Here is a 17,922-nt window from a genome sequence, read left to right on the forward strand (position 1 = left end):
GCGTTACAACGTCCAATATTAGTAATAACATGTTTTTCCGATATATGTTGTCTGTATAATATTTGTTGTTTGTATATCTGGAGTTTTGTAACAGAAATTATTTCCCCCTGGGATTATTAAAGTATTTCTGATTCTGATAATGAATCACTCACCCTGAAACTGCATTGGTTCAGGCGTCAGAGCCCAAAAATTGATTATCAACCTTTCATAAGCTTTTGTATTTGTTTTTTGTATATTTCATTTATTGTTTAAAACCTGCAAGTTCTCTAGTTGTGCATTTAATTACAACAATGTAGGCTAACATAACATAACACATACATTTGGCGTAAATGAGACAGAAATATGTGAAAATGAATTTACAGACAAACCAGCATTTGTAAATCTAAGGTTTCATAATCAAAGATTGCATGATACTCTCTGTACAGTGATGTTTTACGTATCTCTACTCTACTCTATAATATAGGCATAACATGACCCCACGTACCCAACTGGGGTTACCTCCATCTCTTCTACTTATTATGGTGTGATTGATTCGTCAAATTGTTGGATTATTACATGCATCTCAGTTCATTAAACCTAATTTACCACCAAACTTTCAAGGGGCACTGGTCCGGCCCTGCTGAAATATGACTTCTATATACATTTCTTTTATAGCTACTGTATGTTAACACCGTTAGCCGCTAATAGAGACTTTTGCAACATTGCAGAGAAGTTAAATTATTTAATCTCACATTAGCTAAGATGACGTTTGCATGCAGGTGTCCTGATTTTATTTTCAGACATTTATAACTTCTCTGTTTTTGAACGCAGCAAATAATACATCCGTCACCTGACCTCACATGAGTTTGATGACTCAGCAGGCAGGTTCTCAGTGTACTTCATAAGGCCATTAAGAAAATGCTCCCTGGGACATCGGCTGAATAAGCCCTGTGGCTTTGACTTCCACTAATCATCTTAGGCAAAGCGTGGCTCCCAATGTGCTAGGGAACACCTGTACCTGGCCACAGCAAATGCATGGTGGTTATCATCACAATAATCTCTCTCATCATTATCATGCAATACTCAGAAATAAATAAGCTCTATATGTTGTCACTCCAACAGAACATATCAACAAGAGGTAATATAAGAATGCAAAGGAAAAAAACAAGTCTGCAACTTTTTATCTGTATCATTTGAATCCCTGCACTAGGTTTCAAACAGCCCTCATTAGGGTAAAAACAGCAAAGCAGATAAAATACGCCATGCATGCAAAACTGTTTGGAAAATGCATTTGCATTAAATTAGATTTGAATTAGACTTAGAATAACTTCATTATCAAAGACAAGAATTTGGGCAGGGGAAACCTGAGACACATGCACTGCACAGCTGCACAGCTATCAAATCATCAGCTTTTGCTTAAGACATATTTAAAGTGCTGCTTTAAGGGGGGTTATTTGTTTTTTCTTATCAGCAACAAGTGTCGCAACGTCTAACCCGATACACTATTTCTACCAAAATAATTACACAAGTAAACTAGATCGTCTGAGGAAGACTGTGAGATGACTGTGAGTGAGCAAGTAAAAAAGCAGGAAAAAGCTAGTGCAGTAAAGAACATTTTTGTCAAATATAAAGAAAAAATAGATACAAAAAGAAAAGATAACATGTTATTTATCAAAAAGAGGGTAAACAAAGCAAAGGAAGCCTACAATGTCACAATTAAATCAAAGCTATGAAGAGATATAACATAAATACAGGAGTATACAGTATACAGAGAGAATTATACAATAAATAGACAAAACTATGTACAATGTTTATTCTTGCTCTTTCCTTTTTTTCATAGTGAACTACTTTTGTGTCTTGTATTCTGTTTTATTTTATGTGTATACTTTTGTACGTTGTTTGAAATAAAAATAAATAAATACATTTAGAAAATATTGTAAAGCACACTAACTTCACTACTCTGTTCATATTTTTAAAATGTATTTATTTATTTAAATATTCAATTTATACACAAAGCAAAAAAAAACACTAACATATAACACAACAGATGAGAGCGTTTTCACATTCCAAAAAACAATGAATAGAAAAAATAAATACAGCTAGGCTCTCATATAAAATAAAAAAATAAATAAATAAACATTGTTATGTCAATACATAGATGCATGTAATAATCTCTGTTATCATACATTTTTATTAAATGACAGGGGGTACATCAAATGTATTTTATAGCTGTCTAAAAAAGTTGTATTCATTTTGTTTTGACTCAGGCTATAGGGATTTATAAAGTGAGTTTAATTCAATTAAAAAATGAGGAAAGGTTGTTTTGGAGGCTGAACATGTTTGCTTGTGAGTAAAATATTTACCGAATAAAATAAAAAAAATAACAAAATACTGGATTTTCATAATAACATCTTTACTACTCTGTCCATATTATAATAACCGTGTTTTAATTGATTTATTAGTCAGAAAATAAACTTCTGTGGTTTTATTTACATGCTGGTTAATCGCCGGTCCAGGTGCCGGGGGTTGTTGTTGCCAGGACAACGCGGCTTCCTATTGGCCGCCGAGCGCACCACGTGACGAGCAGTCTTTGACGTCACGGTGCGAGGCTGCAGGGCTGTGCAGAGTGTGAACCTCGGAACAAGACTGGGAGAGTTTGGACTGAGAGCAGCGGGGAAAACACAGCTCCTGAGCGGCTCCTGCAACCTGTTGCCCTCCGTGTTCTCTCCGAAACTTTTCCACCGCGACCTCATGGACTATTAGAGACACTTTTAACCGGCCCACCTCCTCCACAGCAACTTCAAAGCGAGGTAAGTTGTCGCTAATGTGTCCCTCCCTGGCAGTTTGACCGCTTCCTGTTACTTTCTTTCTTTTCTTTTTTCTTTTGTTTACTCTCAGGTGAGAAAGGGTTGGAGCTGTAACTTTGCAGATTTTATCTGGGTGAAGTGGTGTAACGGGAATAATTAGTTACACATTTACGAACATAACTTTGCAGTGCATGCAGCTTTACGAGATGCCTGCAGCGGATAAAGCTTTACCTACTTTTCTAATCGGATGAGGCTGCTTCGTCTTCTTCTTCTTCTTCTGTCCATGCACCAACAGAGGAGAGAGATGCTTCATGTCCTTCTCCACATTTAATTTGTCGAATGAGTGAGGACAGGAAGTGGAAAAAAAGCAGTCCTGGCTGCCACCACACAGGGCTGAGTGAGTGAGGAGGCAGGGTATCTCGTTTCAGCAAATACACATCAGTCAGTGAGTGGATTAAAGCAAGGGGAGAGCAGGGAGCACTATTGGTAAAAATGTTTGTTTCACTGTGAATGAATGCCTTTGCTAGAGGTCCTGCAGTCAGGGACTGTGTTGTAGCCCTGAGATGTCTTTCACTTGAATGAGCTGACAATCTTGAGAGCTTCAGGGCTTCATTTACATGTTTTAAAATGAAGAATTCAAGTGACGGTCAAATAAGTCAAAGTGTCAGATAGATGGACATAAACAAATAGTTGATAGTGATTGTTATAATGTGTTATTAAAGTAATTTCTCAAGCTAAAAGAGTCAAACTTGTGCAGGTTTGAGCTTGTTAAATGTGAGGATTAGTAGGTCTCCTGTGTTTCTTTGTCTTTCACAGTCTGTTTATGTAAGAAAATAGGTTTAAAAGGTTTATATTTCCCTGAGTACAAGGTGAGGTCTTTAAATTGATCATACTACAACAACAGAACAAGAGGAACATGATATATATAATGACACGGTTTACATCTCAAACATATTTTTAACTAGAGCACTTATAAATAATGTATTCCTGTATTTTCTGTAAATCTAATTTTTGTTTAACCTTTGAAACGTCAAAGAAGAAATAAAATGTCCATCAGCCATTGTGAGGTCTTAAAACTACTACTCTATTTGACAACAGTCCCAAATCTAAAGACTACACATTTTTTATCTTACAGTATAATAAACTAAATGATTAAACCAGAAAACCGCTCACATTCAATTATGAATATAGTCATTAGTTGGAACCCTACTTTAAATTGCTTTATCAGTGCACCATATTGGTTTCGGGTTTCCATTAGACATTAATGCCGCTGAAGTAAAGCGTAATTTAATTTAACACTGAAGACTGAAGACAAGATTACTGCCTCAGAAAGTGGCTTGTAGAAATAAGACGTTCTTATTTAGCTTTTTTTTCTTGGCTGGTGGCTTGTAGTAATTAAATACGACTGGTTACTTTGGATTTGATGTGGGATGCAACCTTACATGGCTGAATTTCCTCTGGCAGTCCCTGTGAAGTGATCGGAGCGGGCGATGATGGGGAAAGACATGTCTGGACAGTAGAAGGAGAAAATTAAACGTTAAAATGCATTGAAAATGGAAAAAAAGATCCAGGAAATGTGAGGAAAGGGGTTAACTCAAAAAGAGAACGGAGAAAACTACTACTGACACTCAGACTATTTCTGTTTTTGAAGCTTCCAAACGTTTCATGTTTTTAGTGAATTTCTCCTCTCACCTCAAGGCAGCCAACGTTTAAAAAACCTGCCGAGGTGCTGCTGACACAAGGGTGGAGTCGAGATAATAGCCCCCTTGGTGTCAAAGCATCCCCCCAAACATTCCAAGATGCTGAACTCTTACAAACGAATGCTAAATTTGAACAGATGCTCTATTTTCGTCTGCGTGGGTTTGTTTTGGGCCAGACTGACCACATTGGCCAACAGCGTCCTCTGTAGTTATGCTCGTCTGGGAAGCATTCGTTGCTCTTTTGAATTGAATTAGACCTTTTTTTTCTTTTTGAGGAAGCGGGCGGGGAAAGTGATTGGGAGAAAGCACGGAAGATTAAACTCAAGGAGGAAGATAGAGCTTCAAATGCTGAGATAAAGACAGAGATTCTGGCCTGTCACACAGTTAATATTTTGGATAGAAAGCCGCATTTCACACGTGCTGTGCTGCAGATATCACTGGCAGAGAGAGGAGGGGAGTTGTTTAGTCATCAGACAGATTGACATTTCCATCTGTGTAGACTCTGTCTTTACAACAGGCTGCTTCAGAGAGAGGCACGTTTAGATCTTCAGTGCAAAGTAAACAGCAACTCTCCTCGTGTAATCAGTGACAATTTGCTGCGAGTGTGTGTTTGTGTGTTTGTGTGTGTTTGTCCGATCCTGATTCCGTTGCAGCTCCGCCTGCCTTCTTGCAGTTGTTGTCAGTAACACTTTGGGGTTTTTTTTCCATCACGTTCTCATTCCCCTGCTCATAATGGCTTCTCTGTCATGATTGTGGTTTTCTGCAGCGCCTTGACACACAAAGCTCTCCGGCTGACAATGGGCGCTCATGTGTGCTGCATTATGATGAAGTTGCTGCCTCAGGTTTTCTCAGAGGCAGGATGGATGGGATTTAGAGACATAAAGAAACTGTTTGAGGAATAACAGAGCAAAAATTCAGTATTTAAAAAACATGTTGTAATTCCTGTAATCACATATGAAGACTGCTGTAAAACAAACAATCAAATGTGCATAAAAGCGTAACCCAAAAACCGATATTTGAGTCGTATCAACAGTTGTGTTGGCGCATTTACAGATATTTACATTCCACATTATTGAAATAACAGAAAGAGGCAGGAATGAAGGTGGTGTTGTGAAAAACACAAATATTAATGGTAAGAGGATGTTGTGGCTATTTTTAGCTGCTGAAGCTCAAGTTTATGTTTTATGAGTAATTTGACCCTCAGCCTTGAAGTTTGATGTGAAACTCTTATGTTTGCACTCGTGTGAAGGAATCTGGGGATCTATGGTGACATTTAGATTTTTTGGTTAGTCCAAAAACCCAAATATATTCATGGCAAATGGCCTAAATGCATTTATACAAAGCCTTTTCTAGTCTTCAGGCCACTTAAAGCGCTTTACAGTACACACCACATTCACACATTCATGCACGTGTGAGTAAATCCTTACATTGGAAACGCTGAAAGCAGAGAAAGATTGGCTAAAAAAGGTTGAAAAGATTGATTCATTACAAACATAGAGATCAGCAAGATTACTTTCACTTTTAGTTGTGCACAGTCCTTTTCTTTTATCTCACTTTCTTTCTAAGGCTTTTTACTTATACTTTTTGTCTCAGTTGTAACTGCTGAAGACGTTGGTTTCCCCCAGACAGACTCTGATACAGGTTGGACCAACCGTCGACCAGCTTTGACCTTACACTCGGGAGATAGAGTTGCAGTCAGATATTCAAGGAGCCACTGAAGCATGCTACACTGAACAGCGCTCGTGATGATACTTGTAACGTGAGCACCGGCGCTCACAAAGCTATGCCGTGCTGCAGCCGTGTGCTGCTGATTAGACATGATGTGATCACAAATGAGCTTTAACCAGAAGCTTTTTACAGAGATGTGTACGGTGTGTCGAGTGGTTGAGGAGAGCTGCAGAGCATTGTTTTTAGATCTTTATACATATTGAGAACAAGCCTGTCAGCTCGTAGTTCAAACATGCCAGTGTTATGAGGGTACTAATGGCTAACACACTTAGGCAGGTGGAGTCGTCAGTTGCTCACATGGGGCGGTCGATAAAATTTAAGAGCGGTCTCTTAAGCTGAGTCTTTGAAGTGCTGTAGGATATCACTAGTGGTAGTAGAAAGTTCGCTACCATGTCAGTTTTTGTCATTCTACCCTGCACTCAACTGCACTTTAATTGCACTGATCCCCGGCAGAGTCCACAGTCACTTTTTAACGTCAACCACCATTGTTTTTCTGTGTAAAGAAAGAGCTATCTAACTGAAAGGAAAATGAGAATGTTCTTCACCTAACAGGTAACATCTTTATACATTTACACACTTAACTGTGGGAAGGCATGGATACTGTGTTATAAAAGTAATAAATAAATATTTTCATCACCTGTTGTGCATCAATTTAAGAAGAAAAAAAGAAGAAATCGGCTACAAGTTGGAAAGTTAATTAATTGTTTGTCATTTTTCACTGACTTCAGCTTCTCATGTTTCCTTTTGTGTTGCTGTAAACATGCTGTGTTAAGTGTGTTATTCAAATACACAACCCTGAGCTCTTGCAAAAACAGATTAGCAGCAAAACAGGATTACTGATAAATTACTCGCTTAAATAGCAGAGAAGAAAGAGAGTGGCTGTGATGCTGCAGTCCTCTAAAATGATGCTTCTCTATGTGGGGTTACCAGAAACCTCAGGTTTTGTCCTCTGCTGAACCCGTATAACCTGAGGTGGGTAAAGCTGTCTTTTTCTTTAAAAGGGCTGCAACTAACGATTAATTTAATTAGCAATAAATAATTTTCTCTTATCGTGACTGAGATGAAGCATAGTTATTTCATTTTGAGCTGTGGGTGAAGATCAGATTGCAGACCTGGCAGGTCTAATAGTTGCTTGCCTGTTAGGTTGAGAATGACTGGCCTCAGCTTTGCAGCCTGATAACAAACGGATCAAGTTGCATTATGAATGTATCATTCATAAACTCACTATCTGTGATTGGATCCTCTCCGTTGGCCTCCCCCTTCCAGCTTTCGTGAGCTTTCTCTGTTCTTGGATTATCTGTGGGACCTTTGGGTTAAGATTTACCTGCAGGATATAAATGGAGACGTCTGCCTGTTACGTAAGTGGGCAACAAGATGTTCTCGGATGAATGCCGTGTCGAGGGTCTTTGATTCGAGCAGCAAGAATGAGTCAGCCGTGCAGTTGCTGCAGTACAGAAGTATATATGCACAGACAGTCATGTGGGATTTTGTTCTCTTTAAAATCAAACACTCAGGTCATTTTCTGTAGCATTAAATATAGAAAAGTGTCAAGCACTGAGGGTTGGCAGCTTATATGTGGTCAGACTTACAGCTGTTATTTTCATAATCGATTTATCTTTGGATTATTTTATGATCGATGCATTTGTTATTAGTCCATAAAATCATTACAGTTTACAGTTGACTTATTCGTATTACGGTTAATCAAGTAGTTTCTAAATACGTTTTTCTGTCAGTTGTCAGACTCATAGTTTCAGCTCTATTTCAAATTCATCTAGATCAGGAAAGATTTCCAACAAATACAATTTTTTCAGGCCCAGTTCTCTGATTTCTTGAGCAATTAACCATATGCCATTACTCCAAGAAAAATTAAAGCATCATGTTTATAATACCCAAACTAAGGTATTGAAAAAAAGTTCTATAATAATAATTAATACATTCCCTGATTAATAATTGTTAAAAACCGTGACACTGTGATATTTGCTCAATAATCGTGATATTTAAATCTCATATTGTGATTCCTAGAAGCTTCTCTCTGCTCTCTAGTTGGTGCCACTGACGATGTGTCACGATACCGTCTGTATTTCAATATGATGCAGCACTGTTGTTGTTGGTTTTCAGAGTTTAATCTGTCTCAAACGGCCCAGCAGGTTGATCTCTGTTAAACGTCTCTAACACTGATCAACATGTGTGTCCTGTCGATGTTATTAGAAACTGAAAGCCTGTTCTCTGCTGGATTAAACCAGCACATGCTGCGGTCACCGGCTCTATCTCAGGCCTGTCAGGCACACTCACAAGGTTAAACAAAAGCCTGGTGTTCACTCACTTGACCCTATGAGTTGGTAGAGGTAAAGACTTGCCTCCACCATGTGACATGTCCACCTGTCCACCTCTCAAAGCCTCGGTTATGTAACGGTACCATCAAAGGTCCGCCTGCAGCAGCAGGTAAGAGTCTTAACAGTTAATTTTTGGCAGTGATCTCTGAGAAACAGAAATAGCTGAGTTGTTAGGGGTGGCTGGTTAAAGGGATGTTCAGTTGAGGTCTGAGCTCTCATCCCGTCATTTCGTCTTTTAAAATACAGAAACCCTCAGCCAGGAGAGAGAGAGTCTGGATTGGGGCGCAGTCAGTAAATTACATTAATTTAGGAGACACAAAACGACTTACGCTTGATGCATACTGTAAACATGCAGCAATACCTGCATGTCTGTGGACTGCGGGAGGAAACGGAAACCCACAGGGAGTGACATGCAAACTCCACACAGAAACTACACCCGGCCCAGCCGTGTAAAAACAAGCCCACCGTTTTTAAAATGAGTAAAATAGTTGACGTGTAGTGACGATAGAGTATCCAGTATGAGACACAGATCCATTCATAACACACAATAGAGCCGCAATTAATTGTTTTCAGTCGGAATTAATCAATTTATCCATGAAAGGGAAAAATGGGCATTATAATTTGTTGTTGTAAAGCCAGTTAGAGCAACACTAATTAACCTTCCCTCGCTCATGCAGAGTAATGGGGACAGAAACATTTTAGTCGGCTCTGTTTGTGTGATTAGAGCCGTAGCTGAAAGCAAACAATTAGACAAGCCGTCAGTCTGCACAGAAAGTGTAATTAAATGCTAATGAGAACAAAGACGGCATGTAAAGAGAAATGTGTTTGTTTTTTCGACAACTCCCTGCCAAAAGCAAGAGCGATTGTACGGCCAGTAGTCATGACAACGCAGCCTCAATAATCACAGGAACTCTCCACAATCCATTAAAAAATTAAAATGCAGATTGCAGAGTGTGAGGCCCTGGTCACCGCAAAAAGCAAAGAATGAGTGTATGAATGAAATGAATAGAGGAAGTAAGGATGGCGTGTGTGCGTGTGTGCGTGTGCTGAACTGAACTGGTTTTGAGTTAGATTCACTGTATTTTGTGATTTCATGTGAAAGACTTTAGCTTAGTATGCATTTTTATCATGTTTTAAGTGTTTCATTGCATTTTATGTTCAGACAACTTTCCCCTCTGGGACAATAAAGTTGAAATTGAATACAGTAAAGTGCAAATGCAACTTTCCTTGTGTAATTTTAAAGTAACAAACTGTTGTTTTGTTTATTTTGTGCGCTGCGGCGACATAACAGCTTCTCGCATGGCCATATGTCAAATCTAATTAACAAATTCAGTTGCTGCTGAGCTGTTTTAGTGGCAGGTTGTTTTGGCTTGGTCTGAAACAGGAACAGTAATACGTACATTTACAGCCCGAAGAAATGTTTTTTGAATGAAACCATTATGGATAATAAACAATCTTCTTCCCAGAGAAAGACATATTTCCTGACCTCTGCTCGGGTTGAAAAATACCTCTTTTTACAGCAGACATATGATATAATAATGACACAGTCCTCTGAAGTGCTTCAGGGTTCTTGTATTGTGCATGTCGGCTCACTGGATTGATTCACTGGGACACTTGAATGGAACCCAATTAATATAATTTTATAAACCTTGTGCTTCTCTGGCTACAGCGAGTCAAAATGTCTGGAGAAGAGATCTAATGAGGCAGAATAATTAAAAACACCTGTGTGGGGTGCACCATGTTTAAGTGCAGATGTTGGGAATATTTTGCTACTAATGACTATTTTCATTATTAACTAAACTGTGAATTATCCTCTCAATCAATCGTTTGGTTTATAAAACATCAGAAAACAGTGATCACAATAACCTAGAGCACACAGTGATATCATTTTATGTTTTGTATTACCAGTCCCGAACACAAAGTTTTCAATTTATGTCATGATAAACTAAGAAAAGCTGCAAATTCTCATATTTAAGAAACTGGAACCATCAAATATTTGGTACTTTTGCTTGAAAAATGACTTAAACTTTTTATCGATTGATCAACATGTTTACCAACTAGCTCATGAGCTGATGGCTTCGGTTTTAATGTTGTTCGTCTCCGGTCTAGACTGTTTGCTTCTGTCTAATTTAAAGGCAGACACCCTTCCAGTCTGTATACGAGCAGTTCACATTGGACCCCGCTGTGTAGCTGCTGCCGTGTTTTGTTCCCGGAGTGATGAGTGTGTAAACAGGTGTTAATCTCCTTTTCACACTGGCATTGAGGTGAGTTGTTGGGAACAGCAGGGAACTCATTATAGGTGGCTGCCACATTGCTAGAGCCCATTGTTTACTGTGAGTTAATTAAAGGATTATAGCTGGCTGTTTATGGAACATGCTAGTGTGAAATAAATGGACAAGAAGAGCGAGTCCCTGAATTAGCGGTTAACAGTTAGCAGTAAAACTAATGAAAATGCATTCTAGCTAATTCAAAATACAACCACACAAATCTCCACAGTCATACATTTTCACTTAAAATGCCAAAATTGCTAATTCAAATAGTTTGAAGACCCCCTTCTTCCTGTTGAGTTTATCATTGAAGCAGCACTTTTCATTAACACTAAGGTCTTTGTTATTGGCACGAGGAGCGTATTCCCACTCAAGCACCCACTTTCCAGGGAAGTGAACATGACGGCAGCTCTTTTTAATCAGTTTGGATTTATTAGTGTATCAGCTGAAAGAGCCACCTGACGAGAAGTCAAGTGGAAGTGATCAATATTTGCATACAGTAATAGGCAGCCAAATTTAAGTATGTTTCTTTAGGTTTTATGAACTATTTCTCCCTTTCATACAGAAGCTACAAACATCGACATAAAAAACACAGAGGTGACAGATCATTATTTCCCTTCCTGGAACACGATACGTGTACAGTAATTTGCTTTGCCCTGACTTGACATTTCGGATTTTATCTTTGATTATCCTCGGCTAAGCTTAGAACAGCTCCCTCTGCTCTTTAGCCTGAAGAGAGCTCAGCAGCAGTTAGCAGTGTTACAGGAGAAAGTGCTAAGCACATTAGCTGCAGGGTTAAATTGTTAACCTGCGTCTTCTGTTGAGTGTTAAGGCTCCCTGCTTACTTTCTGCAATGACTCATTTGTTACAGTGGAGTGTGATTTTATATTTAACACCAAATATGTATGTTTATTATGCATAAAACAAGTCAAATTGTACTTAAGGTTTAAATCTTTTACTAAAGTTTTTATTTCAAAAGCCTCATCAAAACCCAACTAGCTCGTTAAACTCATCTCGACTTTTAATACAGAGGATGTGTGTGTGTGTGTGTGTGTGTGTGTGTGTGTTGACGCTTCAGCATCGTAGTTCCTGCAGGAAATGGAAAGCACATCTGCAGATGCACGCACAGATACATTGGCATGTATTGGGGTTATCAACAGTGTGTGTGTGCTACACTGTAAGTGTGGGTGTAGTTGTGCATCTGTTGGGGTTGCGCACCATTACAACATTCAGTGGTCTTCTGTTGCAGGTGCATGGAAGACTGATTCTGGCTGTGCATCTGCACAAGACCGCATACTCAAATTTATCTCCCTGCTTTTCTTGTATCTGGTGTACTGTCATCGTCTCTATGATAAAATGTATTTGCATTTTCACAAGAAACGGCAACAAAAGAAAATGAAAAAGTTAACTAAAGTTTAATAAGTGCCAGTGAAGCTGGCGTCTCAGGACCCGGAAACACTCGTGACGGTGATGTTAACATCTCCAGTACACTTCATGTTAGGGCACTTTGACATCCCAAAACTTCCGACAGGGTTTACCACGGAAAATAATTTTGCAGCGTTGGTAAGCCCAGCAGATCCTGAAGCTTATCGTCTCACTTGCAATTCACTGTAGATGCTAGGTGATGGCCAACCTTGTTTTTAGCAGCTTATATATGATTATAATATTTCCATCAGGAGCTGGTAGAGGGCAAAAAAGAGCTGAGAGGAGAGTGGATATTGATGATGAGTGATTATGTGATTTTGTTCCCTGCCCCAAAGTGGACAAAAAGCCAATTATTGCAGGTTTAAACTGTTTTTTGTATCTTATGAGTCACTGTATTAGATTGTATTTTCAGAAAAGTAAAAGTTGTTAACAACAAAAACTGCTACCTTTTTACAAGAGATGTTTAAAGTGTGAAAGTGCATTAATGACTGTATATTCACTACAGACGTCCCTCCCTTGTCTTGTATCAATAAGGCTCATTTCAGATTATCTCTAACATCCTTTTTCTATCCCCCTTTCTCTCTCTTTCTTCCTCACTGTCAGCAGTCTAAATCGCCGCTGCCCTCACATCACCCACAGCCTAAACAGAAGCAGCGACCATGGGCAAACAGAACAGCAAGCTCCGACCCGACGTCATGCAGGACCTGATGGACAACACGGACTTCACTGAGCATGAGATCATGGAGTGGTACAAGGGTTTCTTGCGGGACTGCCCCAGCGGCGCGCTCTCCATGGAGGAGTTCAAGAAGATCTACGCCAACTTCTTCCCTTACGGAGACGCCTCCAAGTTCGCTGAACATGTCTTCCGCACGTTTGACGCCAATGGAGACGGTACAATAGACTTCAGGGAGTTCATCATTGCCCTGAGTGTGACCTCTCGTGGTCGACTGGACCAGAAGCTGAAGTGGGCGTTCAGTATGTACGATCTGGACGGCAACGGATACATTAGCAAGGCGGAGATGCTGGAGATTGTAACGGTAGGTTTACTGTCATGTTCCAGAGTGGTTTTATTTCCCTCTATGCTTCTTTCTATCAACGGTTCAGACTTTCTGCTTCTATAGCTTTATATAGCCTTCTAGTCTTTCAGTGGTCATTGCGTGCCATCATGTTAACGCCATGTTCTCTGGCCCTAAAACTACTTCTGCAGTGAAGCAACATTTTTGCTTAGCCATCCACACCAGCTGCTACACCATATATCCATCTGCTTCTGCGTTCTGCACCATTTGACTGCCCACAGTAGGAAAACCAGCCGCTGTGTAATTTTAGAAACCAGCAGTTCCTCTCAGGCCCTCAGACGTCTCTAAATAAGACTTGACTGTGGTGTATTTCTAGAAGGGAGCGGTCCTCCTCTGATCCTCATATTGACTCAGCACTACATCCAGCAGAGAGCGGCCCAGTGTTGCTTTACGTCAAATAGTCTCACATATGCTCCTCGTCTTATTGGATAAATGGTTCAAACACACTCACACACACCCCAGCAATCCCTAACACATGTTGTCACATCGCACACATTGGCTAGATATCTGTTTAATATAGAGCTACATCTCATCAGTATTAGAGTATGTCCATCACAATTACCCAGAATCCAAAGGGACGTTCCTTGTTTTGTCTGCTCAATAGTCCAAATCCTAATGATATTGAACTTACAATTTATAAAACACAGAAAAGCAACACATCCTCAGCTGTAAAGAGCTGTAGCATAACATTTTTGTAGTGTAGTAATTAATTGAGTTAAAGTCTGTCGGTCAATTTAATCTACTTATTGATTTAGTTTAAGAGAAATATTATTTTTACTGAAGATATTTTGCTGATTGTTGAATTGAAGTTTTCCTGACTTTCTTTTGTAGACTTATCTTCCTCAATACAACTATCAAATAAGCAACAGAAGAACAATAACATGGCCTTAAGATAATCAGAATTGTACTTAAAACATATGTGTGCTTTTCTATTGTTTCCAATTACCTGATAAACCAATCAGTTGATGTTATCCATTATAATTAACGAATATACGACCAATACCAAACATTTGGTTACAGCTTTTCAAATGCTGGGAGCTGCTTATGTCTTATCATTATATGTAATTAAATACTATAGATTCTGTGGCTGCTGTTCAGACTTTGATTGATCAAGTAATTAAAAAAAAATCTATACACTAACGAACTGATAATGGACATTATTAATACCTGCAGCCCTAATCACCATCTCTGTGGTTTGTGTGGTGGATACAGATGTAAACAGTTTCTCCGATTAATTGCTGTTTGGACAGATGGACAAAGACCTCATCAGTGAGACGAATATTTCACATGTTTTAAGGTTAAAGTGTCTAATAGAAAGGTTTGACAGGGTGAAAAACAACAGTTTGCAACAGTATTAATAAATAATAAGAGTTTCAGCTTTTACATATCTCAGCAGGTATATCTTTTAGACACTTCCTGTTTGGTTCTGTACAGTCAAATCCGGCCCCAAAGCCAAACGTAAAATAAAGTAATCCCTTATCTCTTTTCCTCACAGAGGAGATAAGTTGATGGATGGGTCCTATATATTTTTCACTGCATTTTGCAACAATCCAGCTGATGCAACTTTTCAGTTGTGCTTCTGGTCGGAATCACTGATATGAAACGTGATCAGACTGTCGACTTTTTATAGTCGTCTTTATCGTTGGAGCTTTTGGCTGAGATATCTACTATTTACTCACCAAAACAACTGTTAAAAGCTTCCTAACTGATACTTATCTTAATGATTTGCATCCTCTCTTTCCTCTGTATTCAGGCAATTTACAAGATGGTTTCCTCCGTAATGAAGATGCCCGAGGACGAGTCAACACCTGAGAAACGTACAGACAAGATCTTCAGGCAGATGGACACAAATCGAGATGGTGAGTCTTAGACTGCCTTTCACTTTGCTGCAGTGTTTTCTGCTCAGACGGTAGCTTCTTTAACGTCTATACTGAACTCAGTGCACTGTCAATCTCATTTATACTACACAGAGGACAATATGGAATGATTTATTGAAATATAGCATCACTTTTAATGATGGGAAACCACTAAGATTGTACTGGAAAGAGCCCAAATAATCACAATCCGTCCAATTAGATGGACGGTCCCACTGGTCAAGTTCTGTAGATGCTCTAAGAAGTTCCAGTTGAAGCCACGCCTTAAATGACTTTACTTAAAACTTTGTTTTTAAAATAGATATTATTTAAGACACCTGATAAAATAACTGACTATAATGTTGCACATCGCCTTGGAGAAGATGTCTGCACTTTGTTTTCATTTAATCTATTTTTGATCAGCTTAGATCTGCTGCAAGTGATAAACAAGACAATTTATACATCTCTCTCTCACTCTCTCCCTCTCAGGTAAACTGTCCCTTGAAGAGTTTGTTGAGGGAGCAAAGAACGACCCCTCCATCGTCCGGCTGCTTCAGTGCGATCCAAGCAGTGCTGGGCAGTAGAAAACTGGACTTTTTCCCCATCGCAATTTGATTCATTTAACACATTTTCAAAATCTCTTCCAGCTGACCCAACCCGAGATTGACATTTCCTCACTTGAGCTATAGGGGCACACACACACACACACACACACACACACACACACACACACACACACACACACACACACACACACACACACACACACACACACACACACACACACACACACACACACACACACACACACACATATACACATACACATACACATACACATACACACATACACACATACACACATACACACATACACACATACACACACACAGCCTGCTGCATATATGATCTCTCAGACGCCCACATGCACGTATTGTACATGTGCCTCTATATGCCTGTTCAAAAGAAAACCTATACGGTACAAATATAAGTCAAAGGACTGAATACCATCAAAGACTTATTAAACACTGAATCAGTTGTGCTTTCTCTGTCTGAGACGACGGCCAGTGAGGATAATCCAACAGATGTGTGAGGTACATTGAGCCGAATCCAAGTTCGCTGTTTCTTTTTATTCTTTTATTTGTTCTTTTATTTTATTTTTTAAATGATGTTTCCTTGTTTAAAGGGGATTCTTGAGTGATGACGGACAGACTTTCACAAAGTATTGCAATCTAGCTCCATGTTAACACTGTATGAAATGAAGTATGTGAGTCTGGGACGACACGTGTTCACAGCTTACGGCATGACTCATGTAGACAGAAGATCTGAGACGTTTAGTTTCTAACGTAGATTTTTAATGTATATTTTGGAGGAATGTTACATCAAACCAAAACTGATCAGATTTCTAAATGAAGGGAATATTTTGACTACAGATTACAACCATCTGTTATTTTGAAAGTGACTTTTTATGCCAAGTTCTGACACATGCGCACACACACACACACACACACACGGACACACACACACACACACACACACACACACACACACACACACACACACACACACACACACACACACACACACACCTACATTCATTTAACTGATGAATACATGAACTTGACATAAACCGAGCTGTGATTCTTTTTCTTTTACAACGGTATAAGCAAAAAAAAAAAGGTTAGATGTTATATGAATATATAGAATATTAATTATATATTCTTTTACTCTGTGATCACTTTGTGGCGATTTGCTACAATGGAAGAAATTCACTTTAAATTTCTGACATATAAATTACTGGAATGTGATGATAAACATTTTATTTTATTTTACTTGATGAATATGATATGAAAGAAAGTTGTACAGTATATTCACTCATATTTATGCTAGAGATGTTAAAAAGGAGAGGATCACATATTTCTCTGCATTCAGCTTTGAATATCCACAGGAACGTTTAGTGTATGTAGCTTTTTTTTCCCTTTTTGAGAGAGAGAAAAAGCAACAGATCTCAGTTTCTTCCAGCCGCCCCTCCACTGACATATTTCGCAGGAAGCCAGTAAACATCGGCAGTCATTGAGTTTTTCCTGTGCTGTGTGTAAACAATGTGTAAGCAGTCTTGGTGTACGTGTTGCACAGCAATATCTGCAAATCTCAACTTTTGTGCAAATATGACTTTACATCTGTTGAATGTGCACCAAATTTGTAATAGTAAAACCATTTGTGTTCTACTGTGACAATGGAGATTATGGTTGTTTTTCATGACTATGACGCACAATAACGAGCAACTAACAGAACAAAGCTCTGACAACGGGTAACAGCAGCATCAACCAAACCTCACTGTGTTTGCAGAGTTTACTGATGGCTCTTTACTGCTTCCATTCTGCCGAGTTTCCCCGTCAGTACCTGCTTGTCTGGAAACACACGCAGTAATGATTCTTCACAGGTCAACAAATGATGACTTTGGGAAAAATCAAATAGTTGTGATAAATTCAATGGGCTTCTACACATTTCAAGTTGGTGCAGGTATGTCAGTTCCACATTTCACTTCAATAGCATCTGGTCAAGTGCCAAATATAGATGAACTAAATAAAATAAAAAAAACAGTATTGTATCCATTTATACTGTACAGTTGTACCTGTCGAACAAAAGACTTTGTCACTGTATCATTTTGTAGATTTTGTATTGTTAACTTGCATTATGTGTTCTGTGTAGGATGTCCATTTGGTTATTCAATTAAATCAAAATGGGAAATTG

At 38.9% G+C, this 17,922-nt stretch overlaps 1 protein-coding gene across 2 annotated transcripts; it reads left to right on the top strand.

The window, feature by feature from the left end:
- The first annotated feature begins 2,618 nt into the window (after positions 1 to 2,618).
- On the top strand, positions 2,619 to 16,762 carry ncaldb (neurocalcin delta b). Of its 2 annotated transcripts, none has more exons than XM_083925611.1 (4): positions 2,619 to 2,789; positions 12,843 to 13,276; positions 15,069 to 15,174; positions 15,658 to 16,762. In XM_083925611.1, the coding sequence occupies exons 2-4, from the start codon at positions 12,899 to 12,901 to the stop codon at positions 15,750 to 15,752; spliced, it is 579 nt and encodes a 192-aa protein (XP_083781737.1). In that variant the 5' UTR covers positions 2,619 to 2,789; positions 12,843 to 12,898; the 3' UTR covers positions 15,753 to 16,762. The 2 variants fall into 2 exon arrangements, with proteins under 2 accessions (XP_083781737.1, XP_083781738.1); XM_083925612.1 differs by having other exon boundaries at positions 12,846 to 13,276.
- Positions 16,763 to 17,922: the final 1,160 nt, after the last annotated feature.

Source organism: Echiichthys vipera (assembly GCF_963691815.1).
Source record: "Echiichthys vipera genome assembly, chromosome: 13".
In the NCBI taxonomy this organism is placed as follows: Eukaryota; Metazoa; Chordata; class Actinopteri; order Perciformes; family Trachinidae; genus Echiichthys; species Echiichthys vipera.

Coding starts and splice junctions, on each gene's coding strand:
- ncaldb (XM_083925611.1), top strand. CDS start 12,899: ATGGGCAAACAGAACAGCAAGCTCCGACCCGACGTCATGCAGGACCTG. Junction 13,277..15,068: donor AGATGCTGGAGATTGTAACG/GTAGGTTTACTG, acceptor CTCTGTATTCAG/GCAATTTACAAGATGGTTTC. Junction 15,175..15,657: donor GATGGACACAAATCGAGATG/GTGAGTCTTAGA, acceptor TCTCCCTCTCAG/GTAAACTGTCCCTTGAAGAG.